A 24,203-nucleotide genomic window follows, 5' to 3' on the forward strand; every position below is an offset into this window, starting at 1 on the left:
CACTTTTAGATCCATCTGTGTATATGAAATAAAAACTTGGCCATTGAGTAAAATATTCCGATATGTGCGAATAACGAGGGAAATGAATATTATCCAGAGACTGTTGAGGATAATCTAATGAAAAAAACAGGCCATGAACGCATCTGTAGAACATCCTGATATTCTTGACAAAACGAATTATACAATTTTATCCACATAGCAGATTTTCTGTTTGTTATTTTTCCTGTTTCATTTAAGTGTATCATATTTGTTAGTACATTGTTGAAAGGATGCTCACAATATGATTTCACTTTGAAGAGCATATTTGCTGCTAACATCTTCTGTCTACATGAAATGGAACATTCACCCGCTTCCATGTATACTACTACGTTTGGAGTGCTGTTCATAACGCCTAAACATCTTCTCAAGAATTTCCTTTGTATGACATCAATGGAATTCAATTTTCCTTCTGTCAAGTTACACATTGCCAATAGAGAATAATCTATCATAGGCCGAAAATAATTCTTGTAAAATAAAAGCATAACTCGAGGATGACATCCCCACTGAGTATTTGCTATTGCTTTGAACAAATTAAACACTTTTTCTGATTTGACTTGTATTGCTTTAATTTGGTCCTTCCAAGTTAGTTTTTCATCCAAGATGACACCTAAATATTTTACTCTGGATGTAATGGGAATTCTTGTTTTTCGGGACATTGAGTGAACTATTGGAGGTGTTCCCTTTTTACTAAAAATTGTAAAATTAGATTTTTCCATTGAAATGGAGAGTTTTTTACTTTCAAGCCACTTTTGCACTTCCAATATTTGTTCCTCTAAAACAGGAAAATCAGTGTGAATTTGTGTCGTGGACATATAGATACAGATATCATCTGCATATTGAAGATAATTGACTGTTGGAATTAATTTCCTTTTCATCCCGATCATATATATGTTGAATAACAAAGGACTTAAAGGACTTCCTTGAGGTAACCCTTTGCAGGCTGAATACGGTCCTCTACTTTCACTGAAAAAGTGGAAATATACGGATCTTTTACTGAGTAACTTCCATAATATCAAAACAGAGGACATAAAATGATAAGACTCATAATCTCGCCACCAAAGATTACATATTAGAGGTAAGGGGCAATTTAGATATATTAGTAGTAGGCTATAATTGGATGCCTTGATATTTCCCTCCTCACTCTCGAAAGGAAAGTGACTGGATTCAACACTGTGCGTGCAGCGAATGTGACTTCAAATAAATTTTGGGGGAGAGGGTGTAAGATGGATTGGAACAACCTATCTCCCCCCCCCCATCTCTCTTAGTGCGTTTGCGTAAGCTCACGTGCATCAGCCTATGATTTTTTTTTTCAGGGGGCTGGAATTGTAAAGGTTAATATTACAGAGATGCATCCTAGGGGAGGGGGTTACATAATAAGTTATTTCGTAATTATTATCTTTAATCTTCGTTTTAAAAGTTGTTCAATGATAAGTTGTTTTAAAGCAGTTTGCATTTACCACTTCATTTTTTCCCGAAATGTTTGATTTTTTTCAAATTTGGTGGAAGTCTGTAGTCCCATCATCTTCCCCTGCCTACGACAATGGTCATAAATAAATAAATAAAATATATAGGCCAGTGGCGTGCGCAAAATTTTGGAACGAAGGGGTTGACATATATATAGTAGTCAGTCTTCATTTTGCCATATTTTCCCGCCTTTGACGTTTTTTTTTTTGGAATCCTGGGCCAAAATGGGTATAGCCCCCACCAACCCCTCCTTGGTCACGCAACTGGTTCTCCTTATGGGCCGAGCTGAACTGAAGAAGGGAAAGGTGCGCGGAGACTTTTCGTCGAAGGTTGTTTTCCTTGTGGTCGCTCGTGTGTCACTGTCGTTCCATTCTTTTTCGCGTGCTTCATATCCCGATAGTTGAAGTGTTCGTTAATCTGTGCTCATTCACCTCGATAGTAATGAATAATCTGTGGGTGAAACCGCTAGAAGGGAAATTGCGTGTATGTTGTAGGTGGTTTCTTCGTTTATACTTTTAGCTACTTACGATCCTCTTGATTTTCATAAGTGGTTTTATACAATGTATGAACTAGATGAAGGTGAGTAGCGTAAATTAGATCATATAGAATTCATAGTTTCTGCAGTTGAGGCAGTTTGATATCAATTGTTTCGTTCAGTGTCATCCCTACACAAACGGCTAATGTTTTTGCGTACCAATAAACTGAAGGAAAAATCATGTACTCGGACCATTGTCGCAACATTATTGTTTTTCCCGAATACTCAGCCATTCTACTGCTGACATTGGAGATATTGCATTATTAGCTTCAAACTGAATAATGCTACCAGATAAGATAATACTCTCTAAAACTTATAGTTTCCAAATTTAAGATCTTATTTCACGCAGTTTTGCATCCGGTAAAAGTTTCTTGTTTATTTTTCAATGTCCAAATGTTAAGATTTGAAATTCTTATAGCAGGTTGTTCAGGAATGTATCTTATAAGGTAATTGGGTACTACTGTACTATACCGGAGACACCTATCAATGGTTTATTTCGCAATTTTTTCCCATTGCTAAGGTACTATTCTGCATTGCGGAATATTTCTTTAGGTGAAATAATGAATTTCTAACGAAAATAATGTATATTTCTTACATTAACGAGAACTAACTGTTGTTCATTATTTCCCACAAACCATCCACGGATAGCCCCAAAATTGACGTTAGCCCAAAAATTCACGATAGCCCCACGAACCATCACGGGGACGAGGTATGCCTACTAGGTTAGGTTAGGTTCCATTAGCACTCCTTTCGTTCAATTTAGTATATACGGACAACATCGGCTTATAGCAGCAGCAATAGCACGTCGGAAATAGATTTTCGTAGAAAACCACATGCATTCGCATTAAAATGGATCAAAACTACATTCCCGAACATCAACAACGCTACAGAACATGATTTGCGTAAGTACTTTCTCCTGTAAATTTGAAGAAATGCATCTCCGGTATAGTAAAGTGTTACCGGTGATTGTATTTAACGTAGATTATAAGCCAGAAGTTAGTTGCATAGGATGGACTTTTCTAATAGTTCTTTTGATGTCATAAGTATAACTTGTTGTTATTCATTCATTCCTTTATTTGTAACCTAACAGCTTTTATGCCGTGGTAAAAATGTCATAGCCAGGAAATAGATTTCTTCAAATTTACAGGAGAAAGTACTTATGGAATTGAGTTTCTGTGTATTTTTGGAAGGTCGTAGAAGTGTTTTCTCGTACTTTTCAATGCATTTGGTCGTTGAATCATATATTTCTCTATAATAATGTCCGTCCGATGCACGAAAGCTGTTGCTTGCATTTCCATCCAATTTACTTGAACCGGATGTTGCGAGCATCTGATGACGTAATTCCCGGTGTGTGTGTCCAAACACACAGTTTATTTCACTATATTGCCCCACCTAAAGCAACCTAACCTTACCCTGATGGTGTGTGGGGCTATCGTGAATGATTTCTGGGGCTATGCAGGAATGGTTTTTGGGGCTATGCGGGAATTTTTCTGTTAAGAAGGTTGAAACACGGCTTTGCCGTTTGAAACATAATGCTAGTCAAGATTTGCCTGCCATTTTGCATGTTGAGGAAGCGAGAAAGAACAAACAATAATTACTCAATATGTTGACAATAGATTCTAATTTCATTAAAAAAATCCCTTGTTAAGCAATCTTTCGCAATGCAGAATAGGTAAGTACGCATGTCAACAATTACAGAATAAACGAGTTACAGACATTTCCCGGCTTTCATAGTTTTACCATTTTGTCCATAACAATACACATATAAAATGTACACCTTAATGGTAAAAGTTTACTATCCTTCGGACACCTATAACTTGTTAGTTTCGTCAATTTTTGACATTCGTACTTACCTATCTGCTTCGCGGAATATTCCGTGAATGGTTTCTGGGGCTATCCATCCCAGAATCGGTGGGAAATTTAAACTAAAAAATTATTTTTGTTTGAAATTTTTTAGTCCAAATTTTCCACCGATTCCAGGCTCCACCCCTGGGGTAATTAACCTACCGCCCCCAACCGCTAACATGGCCCCGGCTCCCCAGCTTTCTCTGTAGACTCCCTGTTAAAGGCATGTTAGAAATTGGCCAGAGTCACCTGCTTTTAAATTTGAAGAAATCCGTTTCCAGGATACGGAAAACTTACCTGAATTTCACCACGCATCCATATTAGGCATATACCCACAGCCCATTCCTTCTAACGAGTAGCTTACATTCACTGCCACATTTTCGACATTCCTTTCTCATGATCCCGTGTTCAATAAATTAAAAAATCCACTGGATCTTCCACACCCGGTGCGAATTTCACCACACATCCACGACACGTCATGTTTCTAACTTTCGTTGCAAACACAGACAGTTCGAAACACTGGATATCCAATGAACATGAACAAAACACAATCACGACGCGTGATGATGTACAAAGGTGTACGCGCCAAAGGCTATTGTCCATTGGAGAATTAATTTTCAACAATGAACATGAATTTCCCCTATTATACATTCCCACATCACACAAAACACCTTCCCGATGTTAGACAATACTACAGGAACTTATTACGGTAAGTAGTTTCTTCAGTTGAAACTAAGAAATCTGTCCGAACAATAGTAAACTAGTACCACAAAGTTGTTGGAAACTGAACCTTTAGATTATTTAAAGTTTTATACAAGATATTTCTCTCTCTATTATATTTTGAGCATTCCAGTATTATATGTTGTGCATCTGCACTTTCACAGCCACATTCACATTTCTTATTGTTCGTTATTCCAATTTTGGATAAATGTTGCCTAGTACAATCACATTTCTTGTAGCACTTACATGATGAAACCATGGTTTGTGTGTTTTGAATTTAGCAAATGGTCTGTATGATTCTCCAACTGTTGTAAGTTCATTTTCACACCAATCAAACCATTTATTCAGGATTTTCTTCTTTACTCTATGGAGAAGGTCCGTATAGTATAATGATAAGTTTGTAATATTTGGAAGGCACACTGCTTTCTTTGCACATTCATCTACATGAGAATTGCCTGTAATATTACTACGAGCTTTAACCCAAAAAAACTCAATTGTTTTTCCAGATTTTTGTATTGTTTGAACTAATTGTATACAATTTATGATATAAGGCAATAATTTGTGAAGACTTGTAAGAAGATTTAAGCGTTAATCATTGCATATCATGAAATAGATGCCTTATAACTAGAGCCCGGAAGTTCAGGCATATATTTTCGTTAAAATAGGCAGGCAAAAAGGCATTTATAATGTGGAAAATAGGCACTAAAAATGAAAAAAAGGCAAAATAAAGCGAAGAAAGGCACATTTGGAAGTCACTTACTTTTATCTATAATCTCTGGCAAAATGTTAAAATCTACATTGGGAAGAGCATTTCAATTTTCTCCTTCTTGATTACACATAACTACAAGCTGTTTTTTAAAGTTCTCAACATTCATTGATAGTCGTCTGTCAGAGAGAATGTTTTTCATAATAGAAAATGATCTTTCTACTTCGACAGAAGTTATTGGAGCATACATAAAACAAGCTAATGTAGCTGGACTCATTTTGGTAACAGCATTTTCACCTTTTAGAATATCACAAATTGTTTTCAATTGTTTCAAGTCCTTATTTGCACTCACTACACGTTTGCACTTTTCCGCAACAGCTGACCCCTTTTCTCCTGGCACTTCCATCATCTGCTGCATAGATTCCTCGAAGATTTTCATGGATGCTACAAGAGTCTCACCTCTTTTTTCTAGCTTTGTAATTGTCTCTGGCAATGCACAATAATGTGCAAAAATATACGACAGTTCATTCTTCAGTTCTGAATAGCACAGGAGTTTTTCACTTCACGAATTGAAGCCGCTTCATTTTCTGGAAGACCATCGATCACCTCACTGATTTTTTCAAGGTTGTTAGCATAATATATAGCTGCTGATATCCAGGTTCCCCATCTTGTCAAGACTGGTTGCGGAGGTAAACTAAGCTCAGGCGCAACTTCCTGAAATTTTCGGGTTCGAGAGGGAGATTTCAGAAATATCTACTTTGTGTTCGAAATCAACCTCTCCACTTCAGCAGTCAATCATGCACAAGGAAATGTTAACCGAAAGACAATATCCTAACTGAGCATGAAATACTTTTTTCTCACACTTTTCTCCTTCAGCAATGTTGAAACATGCGTGAGTTCAATATTACTTAAATAAAGTGAAAATTATTCACATAATAAACGGAAGAAAAATAAATGCCAACATCTTTTTTTAAAAAATGGTCAAATTTCATTGAAAAAGGCAAAAAAAGGCATTATAATTAAAAATAGGCAGTGGGGTCCCAAATAGGCAAAATGGAAAGGCTTCTAAAACATTCGAAACAACATAAAAAACGTATATCCGGAAAATTTTTATCAATATATGCAGTAGATAAAAAGAGGCATTTTGCCAAACTTCCGGGATCTACTTTTAACTTACATGGAAACCTTTTCCTGCTTCAGCATTATTGGACAAGCATGAACTAAGGTTTCAATGTTAGTTAAGAACATCCCAACATATTTACAATTGGTACTTCATCAGGGGCATGATGCTGATCACATCACCCCCACTCACGACCGGATCAAGAAAGTGTGGGGTGTTAGCCCCACACCCCCTATACGCCTTAATGGCGAGGTGCTATGCACAGGGGACCACTTTGCTTCTTTTTTTTTTTACTTCATCACATGGAACAAAACAGGAAACAATACATTTATCGCTGGCACAATGTTGATAAGTCTTGAAAAACTTTATGGATATAATAATTGCTACTTTTCATTCTAGACCAATATGAGGAGGAGGAGGGGGAGGAGATATCTTCTGAGCTGTGGCAAGAAGCTTGTTGGATCGTTATCAATGCATATTTTGATGAGAAAGGTCTTGTGAGGCAGCAACTGGACTCTTTTGATGAATTCATCCAGATGTCAGTGCAGCGCATTGTGGAGGACTCTCCTCAGATTGATCTACAAGCTGAAGCTCAGCACACATCAGGAGAAATAGAAACTCCAGTAAGTGCATCACTGCTTCTTAAATTGTATAATAATAATTCACATTTTTGATCAGTGAACAGACTTACATATATATTTTAGAATTTAGTATCTGACATAGCAACATTGAGAAAACTATAAACTGTAAGGAAATAATAATTATAATGTATTTTTGTTTAATTTTTAGGATAAATTGAGCTGAAGATTTCCATATTTTCTATTTATGGTATTCACTTAAATGGAATGATGGACAAGATCCGAAGTTTCACTCCTCGTGGAACAATAACACTGGTTGACATTTTGAGTTCTATGTTTTCAAATCAATAGGTGTTTCTGGAAGTATTTTGAATGCTCACCACTGAAATAACGTCCATTTTTGCCCATCACGTCAGAATTTTTCACAATAAAAATTCTCATATTCACCATTACATCACATTTATTACATAACACAACAAAAGGAAAATTTCGGTTGTTTCCAAATCAATAAATGAGTCTGGAAGTATTTTCAATATTGATCATGGAGATGACATCATTTTTTCGCATCACGACATAATTTTTCACAATCAAAATTCTCATATTAACTGTTACTTCACATTTATTACACAACGCAACAAAATAAATTTATACAAGGGAAATTTCAGTTGTTTCCAAACTAATAGGTGATTTTGGAAGTATTTTGAATGCTGATCACCCAAATGGCATCCATTTTTTCCCATGTCAGGATTTTTCACAATCTAAATTCTCACATTTGCATTCCATTACACCTATTGCAGAATGCAACAAAATAAATTTATACAAGGGAAATTTCGGTTGTTTACAAACCAATAAATGATTCTGGAAGTATTTTGATTTCTGATCAGGGAAATGACATCAATTTCTTCCCATCACGTCAGGATTTTCCTCCACGTCACTAAGTTCAATCACCCCACCATATTATAACATTGAGTATTGGACATTTTATTAAGGAAATTTTTATGAGGAATTTCAAAAATAAAATTTAACGTATTCAAAGTCCATACAATTTTCATGCCAATGTATCATGTGAAGGTAGAAGGTGGATTAAATGCTTACAATTCTACATGCATTTATAGTACAAAATTGGAAGATTTGTATTGCAGAAAGTCAATATTTTACCATCACCTGAACAGAGCAATTTATTGCGGAAGTAATTCAACTACACATTTTATTTTGAAATTAGGGCAGTTAATGTATTGCTGTTTTCTGAAAATATTAGGGTTGATGGGTAAAAATGGATTTCATTTTTGAAGTCAACATGCTGAAACTATTCAGAGACAACAATCATCTGTGAGGCATCAAAACCCACGTCGACCAGTGTAGTGATAAAAATTAATTGCTTCTTGGCTGTGTTGAGAAAGATACTATCTTGAACTTTTGATTTTTATTTTCTGAACTGACATTTTATCTCATTGGATTTTCAAAAAATGTACAGTATGTGGAGCATATTAACTCATTTCAACCATTAAAGAAACAAAACTTATATTAATTATATGACTGTGGTTTTGCAAAGATTTAAAATAAACTGTAACTGTGGCCACAAATTTTGCAATTTCTAGATGTTTTGTGTTTTAGTACTACAAGTGAAACATTGTATTGTAAGAAATACCACTGTGTGCAACATGTATAAAATGTTAAATTTTTGATTTTGATTTGTTGATTTACACTTATTTTTTAAATATATACAGCCGCGGTACTTGCTGAAGTTTGAACAGATTTACCTTTCAAAACCAACTCACTGGGAGAAGGATGGTGCTCCCTCACCAATGATGCCAAACGAGGCAAGATTACGAAACCTCACATATTCAGCACCACTCTACGTGGATATCACAAAGACCGTGATTAAGGAAGGAGAGGAGCCAGTTGAGACACAGCATCAGAAGACTTTTATTGGTAAGTTTCGTGACCCAATTCCCAAGTGTTTCATTATTGAGTTTAGGTACTACAGGAACACAGATGTTTTCCATAAACACACACATACAGTTCTTCTGTATTTCTATGATGCTGAATAATTTAATTTTTGCTACTTTTTTTTTCTTCCTATGGACAGTTTTTTTTTCAGTTTCCCATGTATTTCCGTATACATGCCTAACAATCAGTTTGTTTACTATAGCCTCCGATATGAGCTTGTTTTCTGTGGCCAGTGCTACTTAGCTGTGAAATGTTTATTGGTGATCACATCCCTGCAGTGCTTATTTTTTTTCGGGGGAAGAGGTTCTGGTTCATAAATTTGGTTTGCTATCGCAATATTACAAAATATAAACACCACCAACGTAATGAATGTTTTATGGTTTGTGCAACAATTCTTATTTATTATGTATTAATTAGATAGTATAGAAATAAATACCATACATAACCACGCTTGGGAGTTACCCCAGTCTGATGAGTTGTTTTATGTGAAGAACATGAACATGATTGAACTAACTAAAGTGTTGGGAATTTAAAGCTATCAAACCTCACAATCCTAAGCTATTCAGCATGTGAAAATAGCACTGCTGTAATCATGGTGGAGCATAATTGTAATGCTAAGAGCCTCATAACTCCAGTTGCTTGATTGCTCACACAAGCATATAGGAGTGGGATGGACAAATATGTTCGCTATGTACTTATGGCCATGTATAGACTTTGAATCATGTAGAAAACACAAGTGTATTGGAATTACACACTCAGAACTTGGGTTTTATTGTATACTGTAAGATACCAGCAGAAAAAGGGTACTGTATTTCCATTTAGATCAGGTTAATCCTTCCCATATACTTCTTGAATATAGTAGGCCAGTTAGATGCAGTCTTCTTGGTACTTTGGCTTTTCTTCTGTTTCTTGTAATTGGGTGTAACATTGCTTGTTAAGAAAAAAAAGGTTTCCAACAGCTTAAAGAACATGACATGTTCCCATGTTACTTTTTAGATCCAAATATTTTCATGGTTTCCGTGTACATTATATCTAAAGATATCCATTTTGCAGTTAACGGGGGGGATTCATTCATCAACTTACAGTTCCTTTTTCCATGCAGTTTTTTTTCATGGTCGATTTCACCATCTGTGTGGTAGCTTTGTCAGTCATATACTGAATTGCTGTGGTTGCTATGGTTCTTTTTTCTCCTGCTCGTGTCCACAGTGGCCCTAGCTGACTTGACTTTTTTTTTCCATCCTGTTCCTTTAGTGTGGATGTGATAGTTTTTTCTTTGGCCACACATTGAGATATTGGTGATGTGGGTTCCCGGTCTTGTCTGCATCCATGTGGAGGCATTTGCTTTCATTAGTGTGTGCGGGTGGGTTTTTTTGGCAGGCATTTAAGGTTCACGTTTGTTTTTTTAGTTTGGCAGGTGGAAGGAATGCAGTGGAATATTCTGAAAATTTGACCTGGTTTATGCAACAATTTGTATTTATTGTATATACAGCGTGTTTCGTTCAAACCTCCCACATTTCAAGTGATCATTGCTAAAAGGTTATGAAACATAACGGAATGCGAGTGGTACTAGACGAAAGAGAAACTGAAAGATTTTTATTGTATGACCCTGAAGTTCACCATTCTCTCACTATGCAACGCCACAATTGCATAAAGCACAATGGCGACTCCTCAGCAGCGCACAATCTGTATTCTGGTATGCAGAGACCCAATCATTATAGTGTATAGAAATTACTGGAAAGAATATGGAGGTGAAGCATCTGATGGGAAGACCATTCAGGCATGGTGTGCAAAGTTTGAACTTTGAACTGCTTGGACGCTTGGCAAAGTGATTTACGCAGGCTTCTCTGAAATCCCGCTCGAATTTCTTCCACTTTCTCCCCCGAAACACGTCAGCAAGAACCTCCGGATTGGTTATTAACCATATTCTCTCCGGTAATTTCTTTGCAGTGTAATGATTGATTTTGTCTCTGCATGCCAGAATACAGATTGCATGCTGCTGCGGAGTTGCGATTGTGGCGCTGCATAGTGAGAGAATGGTGAACTTCGAGGTCATGCAATACAATTCTCTGAGTTTTTCTTTCGTCTCGCATTTCATTATGTTTCATAACCTTTTAGCAATGATCAATTGAAATGTGGGAGGTTTGAACGGAACATGCTGTATTAATTAGATATAATAGAAATAAAACACCAATACAGACATACAAGTAAAACAATAAGAGAAGTCCATCAATTTCTAGCTATATATGAAAAAGTTGTTTTACCGGTAGTAAACCTTATAACATGGGTGAATATGCCACCCGGAGGGATGGATTGGGTGAGTACATATTTTTCTAATTGCAAGGAAATACATTCATGTTACATTTGGAACTCAGACCCATATTTTTGTAGCTTGTGCTTTTGTTAAATCTCAGTTGTGTTCAGTATATCCAGATATAATTATTTATATAATTTTTTACCTCTTTCTTCAGGAAAAATCCCAATCATGTTGAGATCAACGTACTGCTTACTTAGTGGGCTTACTGATCGTGATCTGACTGAGTTGAACGAATGTCCTCTAGATCCTGGAGGGTATTTCATCATTAATGGTTCAGAAAAGGTATATCAAATTTTAAGTCTTCCATGCTGAAATTAATACTAATTGTGGGGTATTCTGTTCCTAGAAAACTTCCTTTTTTGTTGTGAATGTGTTGAAACCGAGAATTAATTTTCTACTGCTAAAAAGTACAGCATTTTATTATTGTTATATTTAAATACTTAAACATTGCAATAGTTATAATTTATTTTTAATCCTGAAAGTAGTAAAATAACAAATTTAGTTTGAAAGTGTAACATGACAATGAGTTGAACCTGCTTGTTGGCATGAAATTCTAATGCAGCAACTGAATAAGTGCACAGGTCAATAACTCTTTCCCTTTAACATTGTGTTCATTGTTCCTTTGAAGAGGTATGGCTACATTTATATCACTCACACGGTGGAACCTTGATTATACATTTTCCAAGGGGGGGGGGGGGGGGGAGTGATGAAGAAAGAGTTTGAGTTTGTTTTAAGACCACCTAATGCACAGAAAAGCTAATTAGGACTGGACCTACTGTTTAAGTGGGATCCGAACCACTATGTGCCTCCACTGGGTATTGAACCTCGCACCCCTTGCTTGATCGATTTTTTTTCTTTGCTTTCTTGGCACTTTTGGCTAATCTTGAAGATGAGAATGAGTGATGGTATGATGAAATTGATGAAGGGGCACTCGCAAAGAATACCCAGGTCAGGATTCAGACCTGGGACCCCTGGCATCATAGTCTGCTGTGCTAACTACTCTGCCATGGAGGTCATCCAGGGAGACACCTTAAATACAAGGGGATGACATTACCACTACATCCATTAGAGAGACTCACAAGGAAGTTAGAATCTGGGAACAAAATCAGGGTTCCGTTGTACAAGTTTTTCTGATTTATATTGTGAGAAGTCAGGTTGTTGCTATTAGTATTACTTAATGGTGACTTTATTTCCCTCTTCAGGTCTTGATTGCTCAGGAGAAGATGGCCACCAATACTGTATATGTTTTCAGCATGAAAGATGGGAAGTACGCATTCAAGGCTGAAATCCGCTCTTGCTTAGAGCACTCCTCTCGTCCAACTTCTACTTTATGGGTCAATATGATGGCAAGAGGAGGACAGGTGAGTTATATGAATCTGATGAGAATTTAAGGGAGTCCCTATATAAGTAGAGGCAGGCACTTATTTTTGGTAAATAAAAAAAGCAACATTTCGGTACAAAAGCAGTCAATTTCGGGTTCAAAAGTGGTAAATAAAATAAAATTTTTGCTGTTATAGCGGTGAAAAAGCATCATATAAAATGACATTTTGGTTTTAAAAATTTGAATATAATCCCAAATTTGATTTCAAAACTGCACTTACTACTACACAAAATGAACATATCCCTTCTAATAGCACGTTTATGTTGTTACCAGAATATTAAATTTATTCCTGTATAAAGGGGTTCATTTTTGCTTCTCAAGTATTTATCCTAGAATTAACAAATTTTGCGTGAATTGCATAACTCTCAGGATAATTCTGACAGAAAGTGTCGCATCGTTAAATAACTTCTAAATTTCGTGTTTAAGAGTCTAGCAGTTCATTTCCCATTATTTCATGACAAATATAAAAATATATAAGAATGGGTATAAAAATGCACCTCACACCTTTCAGAAACATGAAAAATTAACATTACAATATGTTATTTCACATTTCGTGTTTTCGTGAAAAACGAAATATGCATTCCTCTATATATAAGCTAATATCAAAATGTTTTTGTTACAAATAAATTTTAAATTTGTGTATGTTAATATTATTTCTTATGAATAGTAATATATGAAGATTATTTACTACTTTTGTTGTTCTTGAATGAATTCCTTTGCCCTTTCAGAACATCAAGAAATCTGCAATTGGGCAACGTATTATAGCCATCCTTCCCTACATCAAGCAGGAAATCCCCATAATGATTGTCTTCCGAGCCCTGGGTTTTGTGGCCGATCGAGATATTTTGGAACACATTATTTATGATTTTGATGATCCAGAAATGATGGAAATGGTAAGATTATGAACTAATAATTAGGAGCTCTTCATAAATTGCTACTTATACATACATTGTCTTAACCGAGAGAATTTCATGTCTGCCACATACCAAATACAATTTAATAGTGCATATCACGCTATTGTTTGCCAGCACACTCTCTTTAAAATGCACATGTGTGTATTGATATTTTGATCAGAGCGTGCTTGGTTGGATGATTTAACTACAATAAGTTGCCGTAGCTATTAAACACAATTTATATTGTTCCCAGTTGTCAGTTTTGTCTCGCATTTCATCACAATCCGGTCACAAAATATTGCATACATGCTAAGGCTGAGCAGAAATCCAAAATGCTTGAAAATTATAACAATTAAAAGTTGTTCAAATCATCTATTAATATTATTTACTATATTAATAAGCATATCCAAAATTACCAAGAATTTGCTTTAAAAATGTTCAAAATACATCCAAATATTAAAATACATGTTATGTTATACATTAAAATAAGAAACCTGGTGCAAAAAATAAAAATTAACCGAATTTTGCATAATTTCCAGGATAAATAGCCTCCACGAAAGTGTTGCATGGAATTTTTGAAAACAACGAAATGAAAGACTAAAATGCCAAGAAAGTATTAGCTGGTATTGGTAAATAAATATCAACTGGCAGTTTCTGATACCGATATTGGCTTATCCATAATACAGGGTGTACACAAAGTGTCCGACACATTTTAATTATTTATAAATCAGAAAGTAATGAAGATACAAATTAACTGATGGCAATGAGAGATAGATATACTCAAAAATCTTTTGTCACATGGAGAATGTCAAGACGATAATCGATTTTTTCACACGTTTGGGTCAGTTTGTCGACATCAACAGTTGCTATTGTTTTGTTTATTCTGGCTTTCAGTTCATATGTTCATTACTTTTGCCTCATAAAAATTTCTTCCACATATCCCCAAAAAGAAAAAAAATTCAATGGGCTTTTGTCAGCTGATCTCATGGTGCAAGGAATCGGACCACCACCTCAAATTTATCTTCCTGGCAAGCATTCGTTAAAAACATGATGAACAATGTAGACAAATCTTTCAAAAGTGATGAAAATAAAGCCAGAATAAACAACATGATATCTACTGTGGATGTCAATATGCTGACCTGAACGTGTGAAAAAATTGTCACCTTGACATCCTCCATGTGACAAAATGAACACACATTGAAGTGTACTGATGCAGGACATAAAACTTTTTTGTATCTTCATTAATTTCTGATTTATCAATAATTAAAATGTGTCTGACACTTTGTGTACACCCTGTATATATTTGTGTAATTAATTATGCATTCATTCATTTTGGCTTCATGTTAAATATTTTTTTTGTTTTTGTGTGTGATAATATGAAGAACAGCCCTAATCCTGATCCTTTTACAGGTAAAGCCATCGCTGGATGAAGCTTTTGTTATCCAGGAGCAGAATGTGGCCTTGAACTTCATTGGAGCTAGAGGAGCTCGTCCTGGCGTTACGAAAGAGAGGAGAATAAAATATGCCAGGGAAATTCTGCAGAAGGAAATGTTACCGCATGTTGGTGTGTCAGATTTTTGTGAGACGAAGAAAGCATATTTTCTTGGGTAAGCCATATTTCTTCTATTAATATATTTAAGTTCCTTTTTGCCTTAGCAGAGCAGAAGTACAGTATTAAAGGTTTCATTTTTGGAAATAGGGATGCTTAATATGTATGGATGTCATAGAATTTTTAAATATGTGATTTGGTAATAATTTTTTTTTATTTCTTCACATGAAGTTCATCTTGTTTTTTCTTTTACAGGTACATGGTACATCGTTTGCTTCTGGCAGCTTTGGGTCGTAGAGAACTGGATGATCGAGATCATTATGGAAACAAGAGGCTGGATTTGGCTGGACCATTGCTAGCGTTTTTGTTCCGAGGGTAAGTAGTGTGTGTGTGGTTTCTTTGTTTCTTCAGTGTGTGTGTGACCCTCCCCCATCCTCCATCTTGATTCATTCATATCGTGAAACTACACTCTGTGGTGCAACAAAGTCTTGAGGGTCATGCATACCAAGCAGGAGTAGAAAATATACAGGGTTCCCAGTTGCCATGGTGCCTTAAAAATTTTCACATGGCATCTAATTTTTCAAATTCAGTTTTATTTTTTATTTAGAGTTCGCTTATGGAAATTTTCATTCGTTTGCAATTTTTAATTCTTGTGCATTTTCTGTATCATGTGTATCATTAAATCAGAGTAATAAACATTATGTTGTAAATTTCTGCACTGTTCCTAGCCAAGTTTTAAAATCTGCTGCTGTATGGTAGAGCCGGCCATATATTATATTGTATTGCATAGTTATTCATGCTGTTACCAGTAACGCCTTCGTTATGAAAGTCACTTTAGTGCAAGAATTACTGTATTTGCCAGCGTATAAGAATCACCCCTTTTTTTGGACATTTTGAGGAAAAAGCTTTATCACTTAATATTATAATTACCGTATTTACACGTGTATAATTCGTACCCTGGTTTCTGATGAGGAAAAGTGACAAACAATTATATCTCATATATAATGTGCATTATAATCCAGTTTCAAGAAATTGTAGGTCGTAAAGCTATTGTTATGCCGATCAAGACTGAATGACATCATACCTATTCAATGAATCGCTTGTTGCTATGTGGACCAAGAGGAGAATAATATCACTTGTGTATGCCATGACTCGCCAACCCATACCATCTCCCCCCTCTCCCTCCAATGTGTTTAGCATCCCAAAGCTTTCACTCTTTAATCACCTTATTTATTCTGTAATAGTAGACAGCAAGATCAAAATTACGTTATGCATTTGCAGTGCTCAGGAAGTTATTTTCTATTATTTCTTATCCAACAAGTCCCATGTGACAGGAGGTGCATTCTCAAATTCCACCAGAATGGCACTGCTTTTCTTGGTGTCGCAGAACATTACATTACAAAGTACAAAATTGTGGGAAATTGCCTTCAAATTTTTATACGTAATTTTGCTCATTCCTTCTTTACTTTTTCTAAGAAAACTTCAAAATATATACTTTTTCCATGACTAACGTAACATTTATACGAGGCACATTCAGGACCCTCAAACTAGCAGTTAGCAACACAAGATTTCTTCCATTAAGGCATTTACACACTTCATATATATAATATTTGGCCAGTAATACATTTTAATTATTATTTTCTTTTCCTTATCTTTTCTTTCATCCAAAGTACCATAAAAATCAGAACGTTCCTTCATTTTGAGATGAAGTTATTTGAACTGCATTTCACATTAGTGTCACTATCTTGAATGTAATACTGTTACCATATTCAGAAACTGCAGGATTTAAGCTTTATAACGATATATAACGTGATAGGATTCCGTAAACAGTAAAAATCAATGCAAGTGTCACAAAATCATGGATTGACCCTGTACGGTTTCATGTTGGCTGTCGAAATTATTCCATGCATAATATGCACCACAGTTTTTGGGAGCAAAACTGTGGAAAAAAGTGTGCATTATACATGATTAAATACGGTAATGTACAGTATTTCAAATATAAATAATATGTAAGTCTTCTTTCAAAAAATAATTTGCCTAATCTAACTAGGAAAGAATATATTTTTATCTTCTCCGTCACACACCGCAATGAAATTGTTTAATTTAGAACAGAGGAAATTTCCAGAATTGGAGGCAATCATAAACTGAGTGTAGGTATATAAGAGAGAGACTGTTTTTCAGATCAATTTTTAAGGGGGAAATATGCCGGCAAATATGGTAATTACTTTTAATCCAATCTTGTATTAATTCATAAATTAATTAAATGATTTAAGATCATATTTCAAAATGTATAGCTTTGTCTTGGTTCGATTCATGGATATCTAATGGTAGCCCCTGGAAGAAATGGGCTGGCACCTGAATTATTTTAAGACCAGCGTCCTCTACTTCTTATTTTGAAATAGCTCCCACCAGGGATCAACCTAGAACAGCTCACACCAAAGACAACAGTGCTAATCATTTGACTTTACCAAACCTCCATGGTATAATATAAAATGATAGCCTGTTTTAATGTTATGTTGAAATTACCGTATTAATCTCACTTTGCCTTCATATGAGGGTCATTCAATAAAGAATCACTTTCATCTGCTTCCACATACTGCATAGACATTATATTTTGTGTGAACTATCAATGTGTACTATAAATAGAAAATTGCAGTCCTCTGTCATATTTAGTTTTTCTGCTGCAGAGCAGAATGTGCGAGGAAGTACTGTGCTGTGAGACTTTTCAAAGCAATGCCCCATTTCCCATGTCTGATGTTGCAACAAGGAAAGCTGCCATGTGTAGCTATGAAATACACTCCATTCAGCCTACTCACCAAATTTTACACCATTAAACCTCCCCTTGTATAACAATCATGATTCAGCGTCCCAAATCATGACTTGTACATAGAGTGTTTCAGTTGTCCCATTGCTGGGAAAAGTGATAGCACCTCGGAAGTAGGTCAGAATGATTCTTTATTGAACCACAAGTGTATGCAAAACTTCAAGAAGCCAACCTTGTTATATATTTTCTGCACTTCATACATAGTAGTGATTTCAAAAAAATCGCAAGGATTTCACAAAATCATGAAATGTTTTCAATATGCAGTATGTTTCTCTTGCTTTGGTGCTGTCTTGCAAGGTACTTCTTTCTGTAAGCACATTTACTGTAGTTGTGTGTTCGAAGTTTTTTTGCTGTAGTTATTTTGTATATACTTTCTGTTTTTCAGGCTATTCAAGAACCTGATGAAAGAAGTGCGAATGTATGCTCAGAAGTTCATCGACAGGGGAAAAGACTTCAACTTGGAGCTGGCCATAAAGACCAAGATAATCACGGACGGTTTGAAGTACTCCTTGGCCACCGGGAACTGGGGCGATCAGAAGAAAGCTCACATGGCAAGAGCAGGCGTGTCCCAGGTGTTGAACAGGCTAACCTTTGCATCCACCCTCTCCCATCTTCGACGTGTGAACTCCCCCATCGGACGAGATGGCAAGCTGGCCAAACCCCGTCAGTTACACAACACTCTGTGGGGGATGATATGCCCTGCAGAAACGCCCGAAGGTGCAGCCGTAGGACTTGTGAAGAATCTTGCACTCATGGCTTACATCTCCGTAGGCTCGCAACCGTCCCCCATTCTTGAGTTCTTGGAGGAGTGGAGCATGGAGAACCTGGAAGAAATAGCACCGTCCGCCATTGCGGATGCCACGAAGATATTTGTGAACGGTTGTTGGGTCGGAATTCACAGAGATCCTGAACAGCTCATGGCTACGTTGAGAAAGCTTCGGAGGCAGATGGACATTATTGTGTCTGAGGTGTCTATGATTCGTGATATCCGTGACAGAGAGATCAGGATCTATACAGATGCCGGAAGAATCTGTCGTCCCTTGTTGATTGTGGAGAATGGGAAGTTGCTTCTGAAGAAGAGGCACATTGATATGTTGAAGGAGAGAGAATATAATAATTATGGGTAAGAATATTACTATTGCAGAGTTCAACGGTAGTGTGTGGTGTTTTCTTGTTTGTCAGCATGCCTCGTTAGTCATTGCTGTTTTGTGACTACAATGGAACCTCGATTTTACGTTTTTCAGGGGACCAAAGTGAAAAAACTTAAAATGCTGGAAAATGTAAAATCGAGGTAACTGCGTTGGGACCATGAAGATTGAATGTATAATGCGGGAAAATGTAAAAACCTGTTCGTAAAATTGGGGTTCCACTGTATTTACGATACATTATATGAATAAGAGCAGTTAATTGGTAGTCTTCTGTTGGTAAGAGCCGGCCCACGTGGAGGAGTGGTTAGCACATTGCACTACGATGCCAGGGGTCCCAGGTTCAATTCCCGGACGGGGCATGGATGTTGTTAGTGAGTGTCCATTCATCAATTTCATCATGTCATCACTCATCCCTTATCTTCGCAAATTAGCCAAAAGTGGCCCAAAAGTCGAAGTAAAATAAGCAAATCAATCAATGAGTGTGTTAGTAAGACTAAACTAAACTCCATGTGCAACAGCCCTATAAAGGCCAGGCCCTGCCAGAGTGACTTTTTCGTTAAGAGACACGGTGTCAGTGCGTAGAGTACCATCGCTGCTGTTTTCTGGCTTTCGAGACCATCACCTGCTACATCTTTTCAAGTAGCTCCCCAATTGTCCTCACAATGCTGGGTCAGTGGCAAAATTTTGGGGGTTTCCACTGGGAATCTAATCTGGGACTTCTTGCATCAAAGGTGAGAGCACTAACCAGGAGCCCAGTCTTCTTTTACTCATTGTTGATTTAGACTAAGATTAGGTAACTCATTATTGTCATTGTTAATTGGACAGAGTTTTTGAAAATAAAATCTTCAAGATATTTGGAACTAGAAACAATAAAACTGTTACATGATACTGTGCTGCATAATCTATGTTCAACCCCTGATATTGTTAGAATACAGTGGAACCCCGAACAGAGTTTTTGAAAATAAAATCTTCAAGATATTTGGAACTAGAAACAATAAAACTGTTACATGATACTGTGCTGCATAATCTATGTTCAACCCCTGATATTGTTAGAATACAGTGGAACCCCGATTTTACGTTCCTCGGTTTTACATTTTCCCGCATTATACATTCAATATTTACGGTCCAAATAGAGCAAAATGCTATAAAATTTTCCTCGATTTTACATTTTCCCGCATTTTAAGTTTTTTCAGCTTGGTCCCCTGAAAACCGTAAAATCGAGGTTCCACTGTAATTAAATCTAGGAGACCTTGTTTGATAGGTCATATTACACGTATGGGAGGGAAAAGTTTACATGGTTCATGTTGGGAAATCTGATTGCCAGAGACCTGTAGGGCAGTCAAGGTGAAGAAGAAATGGCAGTGTTAAAATAGAGCCAAATAGAAGTTGGTAAGAGTGGTTCAAAAATTATTATTTTGCCCAGGATGGGAACAGGCTGATGATCATGTTGATGTGGCGATAATCCTACTTGCAAAGTGGAATCTAGTATGTTAAGTAACTCAATGCAAATGCTTTTGCAGGTGGCAGGTGCTGGTCGCCAGTGGTGTTGTGGAGTACATCGACACCCTGGAAGAGGAGACAGTTATGATCTCTATGTCCCCGGAAGACCTTAAGCAGGACAAGGAGTATGCTTACTGTACGACGTACACCCATTGCGAGATTCATCCTGCTATGATCTTAGGTGTTTGTGCATCCATCATTCCATTCCCTGATCACAACCAGAGTCCCAGGAACACTTACCAGGTATGCCAGATAAAAACTGTGTATGGTAAATGACTTAGCATCTTGAAATCAGAGAGCAGAATAAAAGTGTATATTTTATGTATCTCTGTGATGGCAGCATAATTAGTTTAAATTAGCCACCTTGGTATGGATTCAACGGAGCATGTTATTCATGTTGCTGGTTTATTCTTTTAACTCCATTGCGTTTGGTGGCACGAGCAAGAAATTTGTAAAGGCAGCCAGGAGCATGGTGCTGATCACATCACTCCCACCTTCGGCTGAGATCAAGGAAGTGTGGGGCACTAACTCCACACCCCGTATACGTTTACTTACATTCAATCCTCATGGTCCTAGAAGAACATAATGTCATAAAATTATCCTGGATTTTAAGTTTCTTCATCTTGGTCCCTTGTAAAATGTAGAATTGAGGTTCCACTGTGCATGTTTCACATGTATTCTTGATAATTATTTCAAGATATTTCTTCAGTCAGTTTGATAATAGCTCCTTTTGTAATGCAGCGCAGTTAAACCACATTGTCTGTATATAGTGCAGTTCTTAGGAAATGCCACTGCACAATGTAAGAAATTAATTGATTTCAAGTTTACTTAGTTTAAGCTTTTTTACTTTCAGAGTGCTATGGGTAAACAAGCTATGGGTGTGTATATCACAAACTTCCATGTACGGATGGACACCTTGGCTCATGTTCTGTATTATCCACACAAGCCTCTCGTCACAACACGCTCCATGGAGTACTTGCGCTTCCGAGAGCTGCCTGCAGGTATTAACTCCATTGTTGCGATTGCGTGTTACACCGGGTACAACCAGGAGGACAGTGTCATCATGAATGCTTCTGCCGTCGAGAGGGGTTTTTTCAGGTTGGTTTGTATTCTAAGTTAAGTAGAGCATGCAAATTTGCAAAATGACATTTTGATTGGCTGCTTGCATTGATATCTTCTCAACAGGTTTGTGTGTTGCATTTTTTTTCTTCATTTGTCTATTTTTAACTTAAATTTCCTTTCGTCATTTTAAGTTAAATTGCGTGGAAAGGTTTTGGTTTATTTTGCCTAATTCTTCCACCACAAACACTTTAAAATCTGGGTTTGTATGAATATAAAATTGTCAGAAGTATATGTAATATTTCTATATACAAGCATGAGTTTTTCTCAGCAATAATTGAAACTGTGTGATTTTTATTTATGTTAATGGAAACCTGAATTTATTTCCGTATTTTTTTGTGGTAACAATCAAAATACCGCACTTAGATGTAAATTGACAATTTTGACATTAGTCACAAAATTGTTCTTGTTAATACTATAACTATAATACTAATACTACTCATCTTGTACTTACAGTAAAAATCTCAAATTTGCTTTCTCTTTTATATCTATATGGTGGTAATGATGACACCTTTTTATCAAGTGGTCTCTGGTTTGATTCCCAGTAGAGGCGCAGTGGTTCAGCGGTTCATCACACTTTACACTTAGGTCCAGTCCCGATTAGCCTATTTTAAACATAAAGTGGGCTTTAAGGAAACTTTTTTTTCTAACAGTGTTAGATCATAAAGTTGCTCTGGGGCTCAACCAGACTCTAATCAGTAAGAGAGGCAGAAGTGGCTGGAGCATAGTGCTGTTCACGTTACTATGGCTGAGTCTGTGTTGAGACCTATCCCAGTCTGCAGTTAGTATATTTGTAGTACATTTACTTCTCTGAATTTTCAGATCCGTGTTCTTCAGGTCATACAAAGATGCTGAATCAAAACGAATCTGTGATCAAGAGGAGCAGTTTGAAAAACCAACAAGGAATACCTGTCAGGTTTGTGTTGTTTTCCATTAAGTGATTGGACAGGGTGGGCCAAAAGTCATCATGATCAGAGTTGATGATGATGTTATTATTGTGAAAGAAAATAATCAATGCAGAAACTGTATTGAACCGAACAAGATACATTAAATATTCAAATCGTATTGGGATTGACTGAGCTGGCCAGCAGAGAATGATATCAGATGCAGGAACACATGAGAATCACTTGGTGCTAAGTCTAGGCTGTATGGAGAGTGGGTAATTGATTTGTTCCCAACCAAATCTCCATGCAGCACAGACAGTCAACCACTCCCATCATTTACATTTTTGTATCCTTCATTGAAGAGTCACATTCTTCTCCGTATCATTGAATCGGTGACTCCATAAACCTCACAAAGTTGATAAATTTCAGCCAGTTTCATGCTCCTTAAATGCTCCTGAAAATAAGATTTCCTAAGAAAAGAAACATCATATTATTATTTATTTTTAAAAAGAATTCAATTAATAATTAGTGTATGAAATACTTAGGTTTGTATAAATATTTATTTATCATTGTAAATTTCTTTTAAGGTTATGTGGACATATTTTGATAAAAATAATATTTTATTTTCAGGGAATGAGAAATGCAATTTATGACAAATTGGATGATGATGGAGTTATTGCACCAGGGGTGAGAGTGTCAGGCGATGATGTAGTCATTGGAAAAACAATAACTCTGCCAGATAATGATGATGAGGTAATTATTGATGTTTGTATAAATATTTGAAGAATTTTATGAAGTAACCTAACATGTGTAGCATAGGTCATTTTGAAGACATTATTCAATATAAAACTGTCAAAAAATTAAATCAGTGTAGTAATATTTGCACAGAGTTTGTTTCTAAACTTTTTTAATAAATTGAGCTTGCCCAATGGTATAGTGGTAATGCTGTTGTCTTGTAATAAACTGGTTCCATGTTAGATCCCCAGAGAAGACACATTTGCATTGTGGTTTGGATTCCACTTTAAGTGAAATAATTACCATGAACTGGAATTGGTAGAGAAACACTTGTTTTCTTTTCTAGCTTGAAGGCACAACGAAGCGATACACGAAGAGAGATGCAAGCACATTCTTGAGGAACAGTGAGACTGGTATTGTGGATCAAGTGATGATAACTCTGAACTCTGAAGGCTATAAGTTCTGCAAGATCAGGGTGCGGTCCGTGAGAATTCCACAGATTGGAGACAAATTTGCTTCTCGGCATGGACAGAAAGGAACGTGCGGGATCCAGTACAGGCAAGAGGTAAGTACTGACTAGCATGGACGTTAACTGTAAGAAGCCACCAAACTTTCAACACAGTATCAATTGTGTGACATGAAACATTAAAGTGAGCTACTGAATGAAGAGGCTTTAAAAACAAACTCGCCAGTGTAAACTGACCAGATTTAATATTACCCAAGCATATTTTGAGTAGCTTAGAAAAATTCAAATTATATATTTTAAATACAATGATATAAAAATTCTTACCAAGCTCATCAACATTACATATTTTTGACATTCTCGGAAAATCATGACTATGTTAGGAATGGCTCAATACAAATTTTATGTGAAATGTTTTCCAGTACCAATATTCTAG

The 24,203-nt window shown here is 36.4% G+C and overlaps 1 protein-coding gene across 1 annotated transcript in view; it reads left to right on the forward strand.

Annotated features, from left to right (window-relative positions):
* Positions 1–1,923: 1,923 nt before the first annotated feature.
* Positions 1,924–24,203, forward strand: part of Polr2B (RNA polymerase II subunit RpII140) — a 29,876-nt gene continuing 7,596 nt past the window's right edge. Inside the window, exons 1-14 of the mRNA XM_083126892.1 lie at positions 1,924–2,082; positions 6,829–7,052; positions 8,735–8,939; positions 11,426–11,553; positions 12,474–12,632; positions 13,381–13,545; positions 14,956–15,152; positions 15,350–15,469; positions 18,304–19,041; positions 20,587–20,809; positions 21,420–21,664; positions 22,508–22,601; positions 23,200–23,322; positions 23,651–23,869. Of these exons, the coding sequence (XP_082983018.1) occupies positions 2,064–2,082; positions 6,829–7,052; positions 8,735–8,939; positions 11,426–11,553; positions 12,474–12,632; positions 13,381–13,545; positions 14,956–15,152; positions 15,350–15,469; positions 18,304–19,041; positions 20,587–20,809; positions 21,420–21,664; positions 22,508–22,601; positions 23,200–23,322; positions 23,651–23,869 (2,859 nt within the window). The 5' untranslated portion in view covers positions 1,924–2,063. The remainder of the gene's footprint in view (positions 2,083–6,828; positions 7,053–8,734; positions 8,940–11,425; positions 11,554–12,473; positions 12,633–13,380; positions 13,546–14,955; positions 15,153–15,349; positions 15,470–18,303; positions 19,042–20,586; positions 20,810–21,419; positions 21,665–22,507; positions 22,602–23,199; positions 23,323–23,650; positions 23,870–24,203) is intronic.

Source organism: Lepisma saccharinum, chromosome 8 (assembly GCF_977018435.1).
Source record: "Lepisma saccharinum chromosome 8, izLepSacc3.1, whole genome shotgun sequence".
Classification (NCBI taxonomy): Eukaryota; Metazoa; Arthropoda; class Insecta; order Zygentoma; family Lepismatidae; genus Lepisma; species Lepisma saccharinum.